At 36.1% G+C, this 18143-nt stretch overlaps 2 protein-coding genes across 2 annotated transcripts in view; one reads left to right on the top strand and one right to left on the bottom strand.

The window, feature by feature from the left end:
- Positions 1 to 3699: 3699 nt before the first annotated feature.
- Positions 3700 to 15721, top strand: SELENOP (selenoprotein P). The gene is made up of 5 exons (XM_032135971.2): positions 3700 to 3764; positions 7198 to 7413; positions 8462 to 8674; positions 10799 to 10916; positions 14280 to 15721. Coding segments are annotated over exons 1-5 (1161 nt in total). The 5' UTR covers positions 3700 to 3762; the 3' UTR covers positions 14892 to 15721.
- The window catches only part of CCDC152 (coiled-coil domain containing 152), a 49521-nt gene continuing 46625 nt past the window's right edge, over positions 15248 to 18143 (bottom strand). Inside the window, exons 8-9 of the mRNA XM_032135972.2 lie at positions 16151 to 16234; positions 15248 to 15942 (exon numbers count right to left, since the gene is read on the bottom strand). Of these exons, the coding sequence (XP_031991863.1) occupies positions 15820 to 15942; positions 16151 to 16234 (207 nt within the window). The 3' untranslated portion in view covers positions 15248 to 15819. The remainder of the gene's footprint in view (positions 15943 to 16150; positions 16235 to 18143) is intronic.

Here is an 18143-nt window from a genome sequence, read left to right as displayed (position 1 = left end):
TGGTATGCTGCCTTAATTGCCAAAGTTTAAGTCTTTAACTTCTAATGATCCTCTAGTAAAATGAATGTTTCCTTTAGACCGATTTTTATTAGTTTTTAGATCGAAGAAAGCTAAACACCATTTTACATTTAATAATGCTTCTTGTATGATTTCTGTACCAGATGAGTTAAATTTTACCTTTATATTAGTGTTATTAATGTTAAACTTAATTTTAATAAACCTTGTAGATATATTTATCCAATTTTTTATGTTTGACCATAAGGTAAGATTTTATAGACTCTTTTTAACCCTTTATAATTTTTGTTAAAGAGCAGGTTGAAGCTTTAAGAAAAACCTGTTGCATTTTTATTTTGATGTCCAATTCACAGAAAAACTGGATGATACCTTTTAAACTTTAGCTAATATGTTTACACACAGAATTTTCTTTAAAATTAAAGTTTTAAAACTTGCTTAAACTGTTAAAACAATAATTTTTTTAACTTTTTAATGTAGGTAAAAATTAATTCTTATGCCTCCTTATAATTTTTTTTTACCAAAGGTATATTTTACTTTTTTTATACACCTTGTACATAAACTGTTTCTTTAATAGTACTCAGGAGGCCTTATTAATTTTAAATTATACAACATTTTTTGCATAAAAATTTTTTATAACATTTTCTTTTACGACTTTCACAGACAATTTTTTAACATGTCTCAACTTTCTGACTTACTACAAACACTTTTTTTTTTTTTTGAAACAACCAGTTTATTTTAGGACAAGAATTTACCTTATAACATTCTTTTTACGTAAATTCTGCCTCCCCCTCCTTTTTTTTCTTTTTTTTTTTTAAGATAACCATTCCTTTTTTTTTTTTTAAAGCGAACTTTCTTATGTCTTTGGACTAGACAGTCTAAGGCCACAAGATTAGAAGTTACCATAATACATGTTACGCTGTTAACTTTCAGCAAACTTCACTTTTGTTGAAAACCTTGTAAGTTTGGGATTTCAATTATCCTTTGCTATTAATAAGACCTTGTTTAGTCTAAATTAACTTAGAATTTGTATGGATGGTCTCTTTTTCTCTCTGCTGGTCTTTCCTTGCCTCTGCCAGGTGCTTATGCTGCTGTTCTCTTAACTACTGTAGGGGGGAAGGGGGTCTAAAAGCAGCTGTAACTGTCTATGTACTGAAACTAGTCTGGGTGCCTTGGCTTACAGGTTACCTTGCGTCATACCTTTGAAACCAGGGACCTGTCCAGGCTTCATTCTGATGGCCAACCCACCTCTAATGCTGGCCAGTCTATTTCACACAAAGTTCTAAGATTTCCTGGTGTCACAGTAACACTGTAATCTCCCTTAAATTCTTTCTTGAAATTTTTTTTTAACATAGTTCCTAGTGGGGTGGGCTTATTTGTGCCTGACCCATGTTTTTTTTCCGAGACAAAATACCACGCTCACACCACACACACACACAAGACAAAGAATGGGTAAAGAGGCACACACACACTTTTACCATTTATACCAAACGAAAATCACGAAATTCAAAATCCGAGTACCAAAAAATTCAAGCCAATCAAAACCAAAACCAAAGTATGCAGCAATTCAAGTCAAGTCAAAATCAGGACAAAAGTGCCAATGCAGGCACACCATGGGTGATCTGGCCATGCTTCCACTCAGATGGAGTAGGGCAAGTTCCAAAGACTAGTCCTACCAAGTTTCAGATGCCGGGACTCCAAGTGCCAGTTCCTTCCTGGTGTTCAGCCACTGTGTTAATCCTACGCAGGAGCCTGCTATGCGCTGCTCTGGTGAGGTGTTCCACCGGGGCAATTTCCTACCCGGGAGCACTCTTTGGATCGCGTCACTCAGGCTGGCTGGAGTCCCTCGCAGGGATGCTCCACAGGGCAGGCCTAAGCTGCCTAATGGGCTGCCTCGGCCGTCCATCAGTTACCTCGTTTCCCAGTCAGGGAACCAAGAAATGTAGCAGGACAAGCTGCAATCAAAACCTTTCAGACACCGAGTTGTAGAAGGAAGGGCTTTATTCAGCTGGGAGCATCGGAAAGCTACTGCCTTAAAATCCAAGCTCCCCGAGTGCACAATTTCTGTCCCTTTTAAAGGCTCACAATACTAAAGATTTCACATGAAAGGGTCGTGATTGATTGGAGCAAGCAAGGGGTACATGACAAGGGCTGCATGCACCAGTGGTCAGAGAGAAACAGAACAGGGCAGGGAGTTTCACGGTATTCTTCTATACAATGTCTGGAATCTATGAATAACATCAGTTTCTAAGTTATGAATTGATTTTTAACAACTGGGTTTAGGCCAGGCAGGCCCAGGCCTGGTTTTGGGCCTGGCGCCGAGCTGTCTGTCTTTGATTTCACTTCCTTGTTTTTTTTTTCTTAAAACAGGTACTGAGTATAAAACAATATGAGAGGCTTTCTCTCTTTCCTCAATATGACTACTTAAATTTGTCAAGGAAATGAACTACAGGGAGGAATATCTGCTTTGTACAAAGTTTTTTTAATGATACTCTTTAAAAAAATGAGTATGTATATGTGCATTTTAACTGGATTCTCAAAGAGATATGGGACTCCAAAAGGCAAGTAACAACTGCTCAGAGCAAGTAAAGAGAACTTGGATTTCAAATGGTAACCTCCTAATCTGATAGGAAGTTTCTTGAAAGGAAGGATAACATCTGAGTCTCTTTGTATTTCCTGCACCTTGTACAACAGTATTCAGCATATAGCAATCAGTAGGGGATTATCTGGAAAAAAATTGATGACAAAAGCAAGGCCTACTCGAAAACTATTGCTATCTAGGAATGACATCATTTGACATTGCTCCTTACCTCACCTTACAGTGAGCATGCCAACTTACAAGCGTTACCAGAAAGAATTTACCCTCTTCTGAAATAGTAGGAATTAGCTATTTCATTTGTACATCTTGAAATTTCCACACTCCTTCCATGTCCAACTACTACCATTAATTTTTATTTTTATGGTATTCATATTTGTAAAGATTTTATATTCAATTCTCAAAAAATTCTGGGGATGCATAGGTCTTCCAGGAAGTACGACTTCAGTGACAATAAAAATGAAGTCTGATTTCCCTCAGATAGGAAGTCTATTTTTCTATTTCCTTAAATTAACAAGAAAAGAGCAGTGGTCCTATGAAATCCCATATGAATTCAAGTTATAAACATAGAACACAATCGACGTGTAAGTCTGTAACAACAGGAGACTAGAGTAACTTATAACAGCAGGTGACTTTTCTAACAAAGGTCACACGGTGTGGGCTAAGCTAGCACCTCATCACTGCAAAAGGAAGCAAAACAAAAGGAAAAAATAAAGTTTCTCTTTTTTTTTTTTTTTTTTTAAAGCAGCAGCATAATTCGCTGGCTCAGCAAATGTTTTTCCCTATTATAGTTTGGGAAAGAAAGAGACTTGGAGGCCTTGTTTACTCTTAGCCCTTCCTCCCGCCCCCGACTGTACCATTAAATACTAGATTCTGGGGTGACTGAAAAGGATAGGGAATAAATTAGTAATTGTCAAAATGTTTTCCCCATGTTATGCATGGCAGCACTTTTTACTTTCTTCTAAGTTGATAACAATCAGCTCAGGGGTTTGCTCTGCTTGCAAGGTCACTGCAAGAATGAACATTGAACTTTGGACTATACCTGAGGGGTGAGGTAAACAACAGGACTATAAATATCAGAGTGTGTTGCTGTGGCTTTGTGGAGCTGCCAGAGTAAAGCAAAGAGAAAGGAAGCAGGCCCGTTGGAAGGGGTTATGTAAGTAGGAACTTCGTGTTTTCTGACACTTTACTCTTTTAGAGTTTGGTAAATATTTTTTGAGTCTGATAAAATTTTTTTTCCATACAATAGATTCAGAAAACAGGGGGGTAGAGGAAATAAAAATAATAAAAGAGAAAAAGAATAGGAGTCTGAACTTGGGTGTGGTAGGTGAAGTTCCCAGTGGGCACATTTGTCAGTTCTTGATTTCTGCCCTGTCTTCTGCACAGCTGAGAGCAGAGGAAGCTGGAGAAATCCAAACCTTTTATTCTATAATCTGTTGTGATGTTACATAGGCAGTATTATATGTTCAAATTTAAATATTTTCCACTGTAAGGCAGAGTAAGAACAGACAGGGAAAAAACCCAGCCATTTGGAGTTGAAGAGCAGACACTGAAATATGCTCATTCTAGTGTTGTAGAAATGTCCAGGGATATTGTGAGCAGTTTCAGAAGAAAAAGTGGTGGAGTGGGGTACAGCAGGTTCAGTCCACAGTGCAGAAGTGGTCACCCTTAAAAAAGCTAAAATCCATCTCACAATTAGGTGGTCTGTGATTAAATGCAAAATTTTGTATTTTAAATGGGGCTTTCAGATGCTGGCCTAAAGTTCAGAGGTGGAGGACAGAGAAAGTTTTTACATATCCTGCTTTTTAATGAGGAATTTTAAATAAATGTAGATCTGAATGTGGCCATGAAATCTAAGTTGTGCAATTGAAAAGTGGTGACATTAGTGAAATTTACAACTACTTTCAATTCTTATTGGATCAGCTTCCAGGAAATCCAATTTTGTTATTCATCTTCATTATTTTTATATAGCTGTCTGACAACTATAATTACCAAAGGTTTATTGTGTAAGAAATAATTTCAAGAAAACAAAATTGAGCAACCTGTTGATTATGACAGAAGAAATCCGAAAGTGTGAACTTTAAGCCACAACTCTGCCAATGGGTTATTTTTTCATCATAAACCTAAATGAGGGAAATGAGTGAAATAGTCTTTTCATTTGTATTCACCATTCAGCTACTTGAAGTATGTGCTCTGGGCTGGACGCGGTGGCTCACGCCTGTAATCCCAGCACTTTGGGAGGCTGAGGCAGCTGGATCACGAGGTCAGGAGTTTGAGACCAGCTTGGCCAACATGGTGAAACCCAGTCTCTACTAAAAATACAAAAATTAGCAGGGGGTGGTGGCGGGTGCCTGTAATCCCAGCTACTTGGGAGGCTGAGGTAGGAGAATTGCTTGAACCTGGGAGGCGAAGGTTGCAGTGAGCTGAGATTGCGCCATTGCACTCCAGCCTGGGTAACAGAGCAAGACTCCGTCTCAAAAAATAAACAAATAAATAAAAAAAAGATATATGTGCTCTGTGGCAAAGTGAAAAAACCAAGTGCTGATTTTTTGTCAAGGTTCTGTAACTACTGAATTTGTGGTCTAGGAAACAGAGAAAACCTAGCCATTCTATTAAGAAATAAAACAGCTTGAATTATTTTTATGTTTTCTTTGGCATCTTACTGCATAAACAAAAATAGTTGGCGGCCATAGTTATAACAGGGTGATCTATCTAAAAACTCTCAATATATTGCAGTAGCTAAGTTGTAGCTTAGGATTTGACGGAACTAGTTTTAATCCAGTCTCTCTTGTGACTGACTTTCTCTCCGTGTGATCATAGACAAGTTACCTAAACTCTTAGCCATGGTTTTTCTCAACTTCAAAAGGGGATAATGGTCACATAATTGTTTTAAGGATTAACTGATATGATATATAAAAGTGCTTAGTGCCACCAGAATATATTTGTATAAAAGTTAAATAAACATTAGCTATAATAAGGATAATTGTATTATCATTGTAAATACCATTCTAGAGAAATTTTCTAGAAATAGTTCAAATATATCTTCTTCTTCTTAAAATATTAGAACATTTTAAATATTAGAATAAGTAGTTGGGGTGGCCTTAAATAAGTAGGTTAATTTGTCCTCTCTACCTTTCTCTCACCTCATTCTCTCTGTCTAGTTTTTTCTCTTCCTTTAGTCAAGTTCTTATCAAGATATCATAATAGGTAGGAGTTTTGATGTGTTAAATAATGTGAAAGACAATCAGAGTTAAAAATTCTATCTATATCTACCAGTGCATTAAAGCCCAGATCAATCTGATTTTAGCTTTTCTATTCTCCTCTTAATTCTGGGCTCACTCTAAGTAATTTACCATTAGCTTCCCACCTCCAAAGAAATGTGTCTGCTTTTAAAAATCTCAAATCAGTGCTTGAAAATGTATTGACTTCCCAGTTTTCAAATTTTGTCCTAATCTCTCCCCACAGATTCTTACATCAAAATGAGCCTGAATTACTTGTGAGGATTTTTCTTTGCTCCTCTCTGCTGAATGTGTTCCTTTTTCTTATCACCTGTCTACAGTTCACCTGTTTTTGAACCTCTCTGCTTAGAGAGCTAGCCCTAGTTTTGAGGATATTTCTAGTCAGGTATTTAAAAGCATTTTAATTTCGTTGCTCAGAGGAAGCATCTTTTTACCAAAGAAAGTGCTGTCTAGTCATAGGAACTTTCCAATAAATAGGCTAATTGAGTGTGGATTTCCACGAGTCTTAAATGGTAGAGGGGGCAGTGATGTGTGATATTTCTACTTGGTTAAATACATACAGCCAGACTTCAAAGAATAAGAGAAACAAAAGGGAGCCGTACCCAGGAGATAAATATAGAATGTTTGAATTTGAAGAGCTAAGGGCCCAACATGAGCCACATTCATGTTGATATACTGTCTTCTCTGCCATCACCTTTTTCCCTTGGTTCTCCTTTTTTGCTGGCTCTTTTCATTTCTGTGCAGAATTCTCTATTTATCCCTTTCTTCTTCTTCTTCTTCTTTTGTTTTTTTTTTTTGAGGCAGAATCTTGTTCTGTCACCCAGGCTGGAGTGCAGTGGGGTGATCTCGGCTCACTGCACGCTCCGCTTCCCAGGTTCACAGCATTCTCCTGCCTCAGCCTCCTGAGTAGCTGGGACTACAGGCATCTGCCACCACGCCCGGCTAATTTTTTTTTTTTTTTTGTATAATTTTAGTAGAGATGGGGTTTCACCGTGTTAGCCAGGATGGTCTCGATCTCCTGACCTCGTGATCTGCCCGCCTCGGCCTCCCAAAGTGTTGGGATTACAGGCGTGAGCCACCATGCCTGGCTTATCCCTTTCTTCTTGGAGGATAGGAAGAACAGTCAGAACTTGGTGTGTCTCAAACAAAAGTTGGGTTGTGTTTGCAGAATGTTATATAAGTCACAGACTTATTTATATAAGCCACAGTCTGAACATAACTTTCTGGAGACAGAATTCATGGGCTAGGTATTTTTAGGAAGTGGAATTACGTCTGCAGGATTTATAGAAATTCATAGTTAGGACTGTGAAGTTAACTATGAAGAAGAGTGACAGGTTTTCTCTTTTACAGGACAACCCCAGCAATGTGGAGAAGCCTGGGGGTTGTCCTGGCTCTCTGTCTCCTCTCATTGGGAGGAACAGAGAGCCAGGACCAAAGCTCCTTATGTAAGCAACCCCCAGCCTGGAGCATAAGAGATCAAGATCCAATGCTAAACTCCAATGGTTCAGTGACTGTGGTTGCTCTTCTTCAAGCCAGCTGATACCTGTGCATACTGCAGGCATCTAAGTAAGACAGTCTTTCTGTGGCTTAAAATACCTTGAGGGGAAGGCTATTAAATACACACATGCATATAAACATAAAATAAAAGTGTAAACAATGTATTAAGTCACACTTTTAGAAAAACTATGTATTTGCATAGAACATATTAGAAGAGAAAAACTAGGATGATACACACCAAAATGTTTACAGCGGGTTTCCTAGGGTTATGGAAATTTTTTCTTCTTTTTGTGGACATATATTTTATAACTTCCTACTAAATAATGTATTACTCGTGTAGTGAAAATGTTCTAAAATGTACTTCTGCAAATAGAACAGTTACTTCAATAAAAGAAGCAGAGAAGACTGTTTTGTCAGAGTAGAAAGAACACTAGGCTTGCTATCAAAGGTCTTGGGTTATTTAACAAATAAATATCAAAAATATTTGTTGAGTTATTCACCAGATATTCACTGGGTGGAATTCTCCTTACAGTCATCCAATGGTATCTGTGCAGGATTGGTTCCAGGATCCCCCTCATACACCAAAATCCAAGGAGCTCAAATCCTTTATATAAAATGGCATGTATAACCTACGCATATACTTTCACATGCTTTAATCATCTCTAGATTACTTATAATATCTAACACAATGTAAATGCTATGTAAGTAATTTTTATACTGTATTTAGTGAATAATGAATGACAAGAAAAAAAGTCTACATGTTCACTGCTATAGATGAAGCCATCTTTTTTTTTCCAACCATTTTTTATCTGTGGTTGGTTGAATCTGTTCTACCTACAAGATACATTTAAAATATATACACTTCATCGTGTTAGTTTGAGAACTAAATGAACCAATGTTTGTGTAAGCATAAGGTTTTAATTAAGCACAAGTTTTAAGTAATTCTAAAAATGAAAGTTTTAAAATCTCTTACCACAATATAAAGAATAGGTACAGTATGGGTTAGTTAAAAATAAGAAGGGGAGTTTCACACAGAAAATTAAGGAAGAGGGAGAAAAACCACTAATCAAATCAAATGAGATTATTCATTTTATGTGTTTCTTCTCAAATATTTTAGATTGGAAGATCTGCGAGTAAAACTGAAGAAAGAAGGATATTCTAATATTTCTTATATTGTTGTTAATCATCAAGGAATCTCTTCTCGATTAAAATACACACATCTTAAGAATAAGGTTTCAGAGCATATTCCTGTTTATCAACAAGAAGAAAACCAAACAGATGTCTGGACTCTCTTAAATGGAAGCAAAGATGACTTCCTCATATATGATAGGTTTGTACATACACACAAACACATCCCAAATTTAAAAATAACTGTTTCATATCTATCTATTTATTTACTTCCCATCACACATAACAATCTTCTTTACTGTTAAATACAATGCCATATTTCAGTCTTCATCTCATATAATCTCTCTTTAACATTTAGAAGTAAAAATCACCCCTTATTTTTGAAATACTCTCATTTTAAAAAATTTCTATGACACTATACCCTGCTGGTTTTCCCCATATCCCTCTTCTTCTTTCTCCTCCTCCACACTTCCTCCTCTTCCACCTCCTGGTTTTTCTTCCTCCCACATTCTTCCTTGGTTTATTCTGTATGTGTTTGTGTTATTCAGGGCTGTATAGGTTTCCGCCTATTCACACTCTGCACATTTTACCTGAGCAATCTCATCTATCCCTTGATTACAATTACAACACATATTAGGATGATCCCATATATACAAAGCTGAAACACAGTGACTGAACTCCAGAGTCTATCTACTTCCTAGACGTATTCACAAACATCTTAAATTCAATTATTCAAATCTGTATTGATTATCTTCTCCTAAAACATGCTTATACTTTCACTTTGGTGTGATTTTTATATACAACGTATTGGAGGCAGATGCAGCCAAACACTAGGGCATATAATCCTATAATTTTCAGACCCTGCGCTCCCAGTCATTATCCACTATTTTGCAGGACGTCACAAAAACCATCATGTATGGCAGCCTTCTGCCATTTACCCCTTCACAAAAGTGTGTGACAGGAATGTATTACTGACTCCTTCCATCACACTTCCCACCTCGGGTCAGTAATCAAATTCTATGGGTTCTTAATCCTGAGTATATTTATCTCATATCCGTAATTATTATCTCAAGTTACCTCCCGGTGACCACTCCTCTAGATTTTTCCACTAATCCCTTCACTTGATTTCTTCTTGTTTTGTATTTAATAGTAAATGATTTAAAATAATATATTTGCTTTTGATTATTGCCAAATAGTTTATAAACTCTTTATTCACATTTTTTTTGAAATGACTTTTATTTTTGAAATGACTTTTTAAAAAGTAAGGCATGTAAAAAGAGTTCACCATTCCAGGAGGAAAATGCAGAAAATTGATTATCCCCATAAATTGGCATTTTGGTTAAATAAAAAGAATGACTAATTTGTATATCCTGTACAATTCTAACCTAATTCTTTTGCAAATGAATAACCATATCTTCTAATTAATTTTAATCTAAATAATACTTTTAAGGCTACATACCTGAATTTCTGAACTGTAAAGTGAGTTAATCATTTAAGCATGATCTGCACAAATCTACTTTTGATTCTATGAACAAATAAAATATTGATATTTTGAGGGAATCTCAATTCATGCATTATGCCATTATAAACATTCTCAGTTGGTGCTTTGTTTTCTTTGACTCTCCGGAGTCTGGTGAGCCCTACTTGGTCTTATACTAAATTTTAAAAATTCACATTTCATTCTTTTAGGCCTTTAAACTTCTAATTTTTAGGATAATCTAGAAGTATAACCCTTTGATAGTCACATAAAACCATATATACTAGGTAAAATGTGGACAAGAAGAACATTTTAACCCCACCATTTCTGACAATGCCACATGTTCTAATACTTTCATTGTGCTGAAATTTTCATTGCATTAGATACATTTTTAAATAAATGGGCTACTGGCCAAGGCTTGGAGATCTTTTTGTTATGTGATGATTTCTTGTTGTGTCAAATTTGTGCTGCCTTAGCAGTTATGACAAGCTCAAGTGATTTTCAGAGCCCAATTTATAAGTTAGTGGTTTGGGCACTGGTAGAATTTGTAAGTCAGTCACAAAATTGTATTTGACCAAGTCACAGTGATGACATTTTTGATATTATGTAGTGACATATCTATAACATTTCAAAATACTAGTATTAGACTAATTGTAGTGTTGCTGTGATCTGACCTGGTGTGCAGTGCCTGGGAGCTCATTTGTAGCTCTCATCCAAAGAAATTTAGTAAAGGCGTGAAAGGGTCTTAGTTATGACCATTAAACCTATAATACCTATCCCAGACTGCATTTGAGTAGGATCGTGATACAGAAAATATTGTAGTGACGTTGTATTTGTCCTTTTTCTTAGATGTGGCCGTCTTGCATATCATCTTGGTTTGCCTTTTTCCTTCCTAACTTTCCCATATGTAGAAGAAGCCATTAAGATTGCTTACTGCGAAAAGAAATGTGGAAACTGCTCTCTCACGGTATTTTTCTGAATTATTTTTCTTGGGAGAAAAGAGGAAATCTTTTAAGAGTTTATCATGAAACACTAACTTATTTAGATAACTCAATGCTTTTGCAGGTGTACTAAAAATAAATAACAATAATTTTTATAATTAAACACATATCCTGTCATCTAACCTCTACTTTATTTATTTATTATTATTACTATTATTCTTTATTATTATTATTATTACTATTATTCTTGAGAAGGAGTCTCGCTCTGTCACCCAGGCTGGAGTGCAGTGGCGCGATCTCGCCTCACTGCAAGCTCCGCCTCCCGGGTTCATGCCATTCTCCTGCCTCAGTCTCCTGAGTAGCTGGGACTACAGGCGCCTGCCACTATGCCAGGCTAAATTTTTGTATTTTTAGTAGAGACAGGGTTTCACTGTGTTAGCCAGGATGGTCTCGATCTCCAGACCTTGTGATACGCCCACTTTGGCCTCCCAAAGTGTTGGGATTACAGGCGTGAGCCACCGCGCCCAGTCTAACCTCTACTTTAAAACATCTTTTGAAGATCGGTGTTGCTGCCTTTATCTAGAAGGGCTTTAGAAATTAAAAATCAATGTATCATATTTCAGTTACCACCAAATGACATTGCATGAGCATAAGTGCTCAAAGAATTTAGTCAACACAAAAAAGCAGTATTATTGTAGTATCCTGAACATGTTAGCACAAGAACATAACAATAGCAGAGCTTACCCACAGCATTACTTGGAATGGAACTGGGGTCAGAAACTAGTTAATTTATTGAAGATGCAAGACTACCAGATTTTTCCTGAAGCCCTTCCACTGTCTGCCTATCTGCAGTTTGAGTTTACTTCAAAATGGAGTAAGTTTTCTACTCATTACTGGTATTTATTTCCTAACAACCATGAAAATATTTCTTCCTTGTTATGAGAAGAACTATATTTAAATCTTTTTTAAATAAAAAAGGCACTCAAAGAATTTAATTTGTATTAAGTAGACTTGTTTTCCTTCATAATAAAAAGGAAAATAATTCTAAACAATGTTCCATTGATAGGTCAGATTGGGAAAATTTGAACTTAGGTTTAAAAACAATTCTCAGTTTTATCTGTAAGTTGTATTTCCTTCAGATTTTCCCCAGCTCTAAAGAAAGCCGCCTCAAATTTTTAACTAATTTAATTAATTAATTTAGTTGTTAAAGAGTACAAGTTACTCTAGTTTTGTAATTTTCACATTTTAACCTTTATAATGATCTTTTGAGGGTTATTTTATTACTTTTAAAGATGAGGAGACTGAGGTAATGGAAGAAAATACTAAGAGTAATGAAAGAAAAGTACTAACTCAACCTATACTAAGCATTTAATAAATACTAACTATAATGTTTTGGGATTATTTCTGCATTTCTCATTTGTGCAAATGCTTGCTAGTTGTAAATAGACCCAGTTATATTGAAAAAGGCAGTTAGCAGTTACCACAATATGCGTGAAATGTGTGAATCATCTGTAAATAAGAATTACAGATTGGACACGATTAGTATCTGACATGCCAAATCAAATTGGAGTTTTTCTATTTCATTGTCTCCCAGATACCACTGATTATATGACATATTATCTTACGTACTATTTAGGAAAAAAAATGCTGCTAATTAAAGTAGGACACAGTGAGAAAACACCGCCAACAGTGTGGTACATTCTAATTTTAGAGATATTAAAATCTAAAGAAATATGCATCCCATAATCAGTAAAATATAGTAATGCGTTACTGAAATTAGACTACTGGCAAGGTGCAGTGGCCCACGCCTGTAATCCCAGCACTTTGGGAGTCTGAGGTGGACGAATCACGAGGTCAAGAGATCGAGACCATTCTGGCCAACATGGTGAAACTCCATCTCTACCAAAAATACAAAAATTAGCTGGGCGTGGTGGCACGTGTCTATAATCCCAGCTGCTTGGGAGGCTGGGGCAGGAGAATCGCTTGAACCTAGGAGGCGGAGGTTGCAGTGAGCCGAGGTCGTGCCACTGCACTCCAGCCTGGCGAAAGAATGAGACTCCGTCACTAAATAAATAAATAAATAAATAAATAAATAAATAAATAAATGAAAGAAATTAGACTTCTACCGTATTTGTGATTGTTTAAACCTTGAACACTTTGAACATTACACAGTATATTTTAAACATCTATCAAATTGTTTATAAGTTTGTAAGCAAACACTGTTAGCTTCTAATGTAGAAGTAATTCAGAAATAACCAAATAAAGTACCACGTAGTAGTTGTATGCTAAAATTTAATGGAATTTATAACCTTTTAAAACCTTCAAAACATCAAAAGCATATCACTTAGTGAGTCTTTGGGTTCTAAGTTGATTTTGTAATTTTATTTACAAATTAGCCTTAGGTTGAGATTTAATGTTACATTTCTGTATCTGTAGGCTTTGAGTCCCCGATTGGTGGGTACCACAAAACAGTAAAGACTTCCAGGAAATTAAATAACTAGGATCATGCGGAATGGATATTATGGTCAATGGGAGTCGGGCAGTAATTTGCTATTTTCAGCTGACAGCCTTATGGTAGGGAGACATTAGCAAAGATTTGGTGAAGTTCAAAACGTTTCCTGGCATAGGATGAAGTATGAAAAACTAACACATTTGAGCAGAGTTTATTAGCATTTTTGAATTATCAGAGATAAATTAATATTAGATTACAGTATCATATAGTATTAGATAAGATGCACCGTTGACACAGGTACAGAAGTTTCCATATAGTTCAACTGATTTTTTATTTATTTTTATTTTTTTGAGATACAGTCTGACCCTGTCACCCAGGCTGGAGTGCAGTGGCACCATCTGAGCTCACGGCAACCTCCACCTTGCGGGCTCAAATGATCCTCCTACCTCAGCCTCACAAGTAGCTGGGACTACAGGCATGTGACACCACACCCAGCTAAGTTTTGTATATTTTGCAGAGACGGGGTCTCGCCATGTTGCCCAGGCTGGTCTCTGACTCCTGAGCCCAAGCAATGTGCCCGCCTTGGCCACCCAAAGTGCTGGGATTACAGGCATGAGCCACCATGCTCGGCCCAGATCAACTGAATTTAGGATTTGATAATAGTTTGACTTTCCTGCAATCTAAGTTCCTTTTGCCAGTTTACTTCATTTGCTTCTGCAAATCTAAGTACAGTGGTTTGGCTTTCTTTTTAAGCCTTTAATAAAATGTCTAGGTGTTGAGACTAATATCAGACTCTTTCTCATTAATATAATACAAAGCCAGCTCGATTCTAATTAACTAGATGGAATTTCACATACGTTAGCTCTACAAATCATTTTTCACGCATTATTCCTATCTGTATAAACTTGTTAATAAGTGATTTATAAATTTGTTCCAGACTCCCAAAGATGAAGACTTTTGTAAAAGTGTATCTTTGGCTACTGTGGATAAAACAGTTGAAGCTCCATCACCCCATTACCATCATGAGCATCATCACAATCACGGACATCAGCACCTTGGCAGCAGTGAGCTTTCAGAGAATCAGCAACCAGGAGCACCAGATGCTCCTCCTCATCCTGCTCCCCTAGGCCTTCATCACCACCATAAGCATAAGGGTCAACATAGGCAGGGTCACCCAGAGAACCGAGATATGCCAGGAAGTGAAGATTTACAACATTTACAAAAGAAGCTCTGACAAAAGAGATGTATAAATCAATTACTCTGTAAATTGCCCAAAGATTCAGAGTTGGCTCCTAGGAGCTGCTGCTGCCATTGTCGACATCTGATATTTGAAAAAACAGGGTCTGCAATCACCTGACAGTGTAAAGAAAACCTCCCATCTTTATGTAGTTGACAGGGACTTCGGGCAGAGGAGAACATAACTGAATCTTGTCAGTGACGTTTGCCTCCAGCTGCCTGACAAATAAGTCAGCAGCTTATACCCACAGAAGCCAGTACGAGTTGACGCTGAAAGAATAAGGCAAAAAAGTGAGAATGACCTTCAAACTAAATATTTAAAATAGGACATACTCCCCAATTTAGTCTAGACACAATTTCATTTCCAGCATTTTTATGAACTACCAAAATTAGTGAACCAAAAATAGAAATTAGATTTGTGCAAACATGGAGAAATCTACTGAATTGGCTTCCAGATTTTAAATTTTATGTCATAGAAATATTGACTCAAACTATATTTTTTATGATGGGGCAACTGAAAGGTGATTGCAGCTTTTGGTTAATATGTCTTTTTTTTTCTTTTTCCAGTGTTCTATTTGCTTTAATGAGAATAGAAACGTAAACTATGACCTAGGGGTTTCTGTTGGATAGTTAGCAATTTAGAATGGAGGAAGAACAACAAAGACATGCTTTCCATTTTTTTCTTTACTTATCTTTCAAAACAATATTACTTTGTCTTTTCAATCTTATACTTTAATAAAATAAGTGGATTTTGTATTTTAAGATCCAGAAATACTTAACACGTGAATATTTTGCTAAAAAAGCATATATAACTATTTTAAATGTCCATTTATCTTTTGTATATCTAAGACTCATTTTTACTATCACACATGAATAAAGCCTTTGTATCTTTCTTTCTCTAATGTTGTATCACACTCTTCTAAAACTTGAGTGGCTATCTTAAAAGATGGAAGGGGAAAGATAATATTGTCTGTCTCTATATTGCTTAGTAAGTATTCCCATAGTCAATGATGGTTTAATAGGTAAACCAAACCCTATAAACCTGACCTCCTTTATGGTTAATACTATTAAGCAAGAATGCAGTACACAATTGGATACAGTATGGATTTGTCCAAATAAATTCAATAAAAACCTTAAAGCTGACTTTGTTTGTTATGTAGGCTGTATGCGTATATTGAAAATAGAAGTGAAACTTTCGATTGCTTTTAAATAAATACTAACTAATGAATTTGCTGCTAAACTTAAAACCTTCTACGCTTAAGGTGAGAATCTTTGCCAACAGAAAGGTGTTGCTCTAAATCGCGAATGGTATTACGAAGAATTGCAATCTCCTTGTTTTTTTCTTCTTGAAAATGTTGAAGTTTCTAAACGAAACAAAAAATTTGTTATTACAATTCAGAAAATAAAATTTAGTACAAGGAACAACAAAATAACAATAAAGAAATACACTTCTGCTATAAATTTCTATTTTAAAAAATACCTTATATTGTTAATAAGAATTAGATGATTTTTATAGAAACACACTTAGAAAGTTTTCTTAAGCAACAAATAATGAGAGGAAAACTCACATACCCGTCTGTAGATACTTTGTGGCAAAACAGTAGAATCCTGATATGATTTTGATTTAGTCTGAACTCTTGCTAGTTTGGCATCAAACTGAATCAAATTGAAAAAGAAAATTATTGCAACTCTAGACAATTAGAAACAATTGTTTCTATAATTATAATCCATGGTATCCTTTGACATGTAATCTGTAATTCAGGTGTAAATTACAATATAGACAATAGAAAAATCTTTCTTTAAGAAATAATTTTTCAGAAAGAGCAAAGAACAGAAAAACAAGATTAACCCTGATTGCATGGAAAAATTACCTGGAGAGGTTTTTTTTTCTTTTTTTTAAAGTACCAAATGCCTGGGCACTACTTTAGAGATTCTGGTGCAGCTAGCATCATCTTTTTCTCAAAACATCACGTGATTCTATAGTGTAGACAGGGTTTAGAATCTAGTTTAACTTAAATATAGGTAAAATATTTTTATATTAAAATGAGTGTATTATAAAGAAAATGTAATAAACAGTCATGGGAGAAGACCTCACGTAGCTTTCTGCAGGAACTTTGAGGCCGAACAGTAGAATTTGAATACCATATTGTCGATATAGTTTGAACCCTTGCTGGTTTGAATTAAACTGAATCAGGTTAAAAAAGTCCTCATAGGCCATTCTTACAGGCCATTTTTTTTCGTTTTTGCACAATATTCCATTATATAACTCTTCTCTTTAGATTTAGTTAACATAGCCTCTCTGAGGACTAAGAATAAACTCTGAAGTTATGCTCTGGTTTGAGGAGAGAAGTGGTTAGGTACAATGAAAACAAATAAGGAGCTGTGTATACCAGTCAAATAATAGACCAGTGATAAGGCCCAAATGGCAAACAAAATGCAAATTTCCAAACAGAGGAGGATTAAAAGTTGGTAGTAGGTCTTGAAACATGGCCTATTAATTTCAGTTGGCCATTCAGCCTTTCCTGTGGTTTGTGGTACACTTGGTCAGATGGCAGCGGCGGCAGCAGCAGCAGCAGCAGCAGCAGCAAAGGGCATCTAAAGTCAACATCAGTCCTCTTTCTGCCCAGTGATTACTCATGGTAACTCACCAAGTACCCTGGGGATTCCAAAGTTTCAGGAATATGAGTAGTATGTGATTTTAATTAAAACTTGTGAATTCTTACAAGGTAAAATGAAAGTTGGGGTGGGGGGAAGCAACAGAAGAATGATAGAAGGGTAGATTGATAAGAGTCTAGAAAAAATTTAAAGGACAAATATTTTGTCAAAGTATATTTGAGATTGTGATATCTGGTTAAATGAACTACTCAAGACTGTTTATTTATTTATTTTATTTTTTTTGTTCTGTTGCCCAGGCTGGAGTGCAGTGGAGCAATCTTGGGTCACTGCTAAGTCTGCCTCCTGGGTTCAAGTGATTCTGCTGCCTCAGCCTCCTGAGTAGCTGGAATAACAGGCATCTGCCATCACGCCCGGTTAATTTTTGTATTTTTTTTTAGTACAGGCGGGTTTCACCACGTTGGCCAGGTTGGTTTCGAACTCCTGACCTCAGGATCTGCTCGCCTTGGCCTGCCGAAGTGCTGGGATTATAGGTGTGAGCCACAGCATCCGGCCTACTCAAGACTTTTGAGCAAAGAGCTAGAGCCTCAGCCTTTGAGACGCCCTATTAGAAGTCCCTTTAAAAAAAAAATTGTAGGAATTTGGTTTGTTTACCCCCAGGATATTTATTCTTGCAGAAAGTTATTAGGAAGAAATTTGTCTTTTTTATGAGAAATAAAGCAAAATAAATTTCTAGTTGGTTACTGGGGTTTGACAAATTTCTGCTGGGATGAGAATAATGTGAAGCCTTAGAAACATTCTTCCCATGCTGGAATGGTAGAAATTATGAAACCTGCGTAGAATTTACCATAAAATGCAGATAATCCTTGAGTTTTCTGTCAGGGAAATGTGAGTGCTAAAAATACAATAGCTAAAAGAAAGTTTCACTGTATTGGTTTAGTAGCCAATTAGA

The sequence above is a fragment of the Hylobates moloch genome, unplaced genomic scaffold, assembly GCF_009828535.3.
Source record: "Hylobates moloch isolate HMO894 unplaced genomic scaffold, HMol_V3 SCAFFOLD_17, whole genome shotgun sequence".
In the NCBI taxonomy this organism is placed as follows: Eukaryota; Metazoa; Chordata; class Mammalia; order Primates; family Hylobatidae; genus Hylobates; species Hylobates moloch.
Note: the sequence above shows the minus strand (reverse complement) of the source record. Positions and strands in the feature narration are given on the sequence as shown.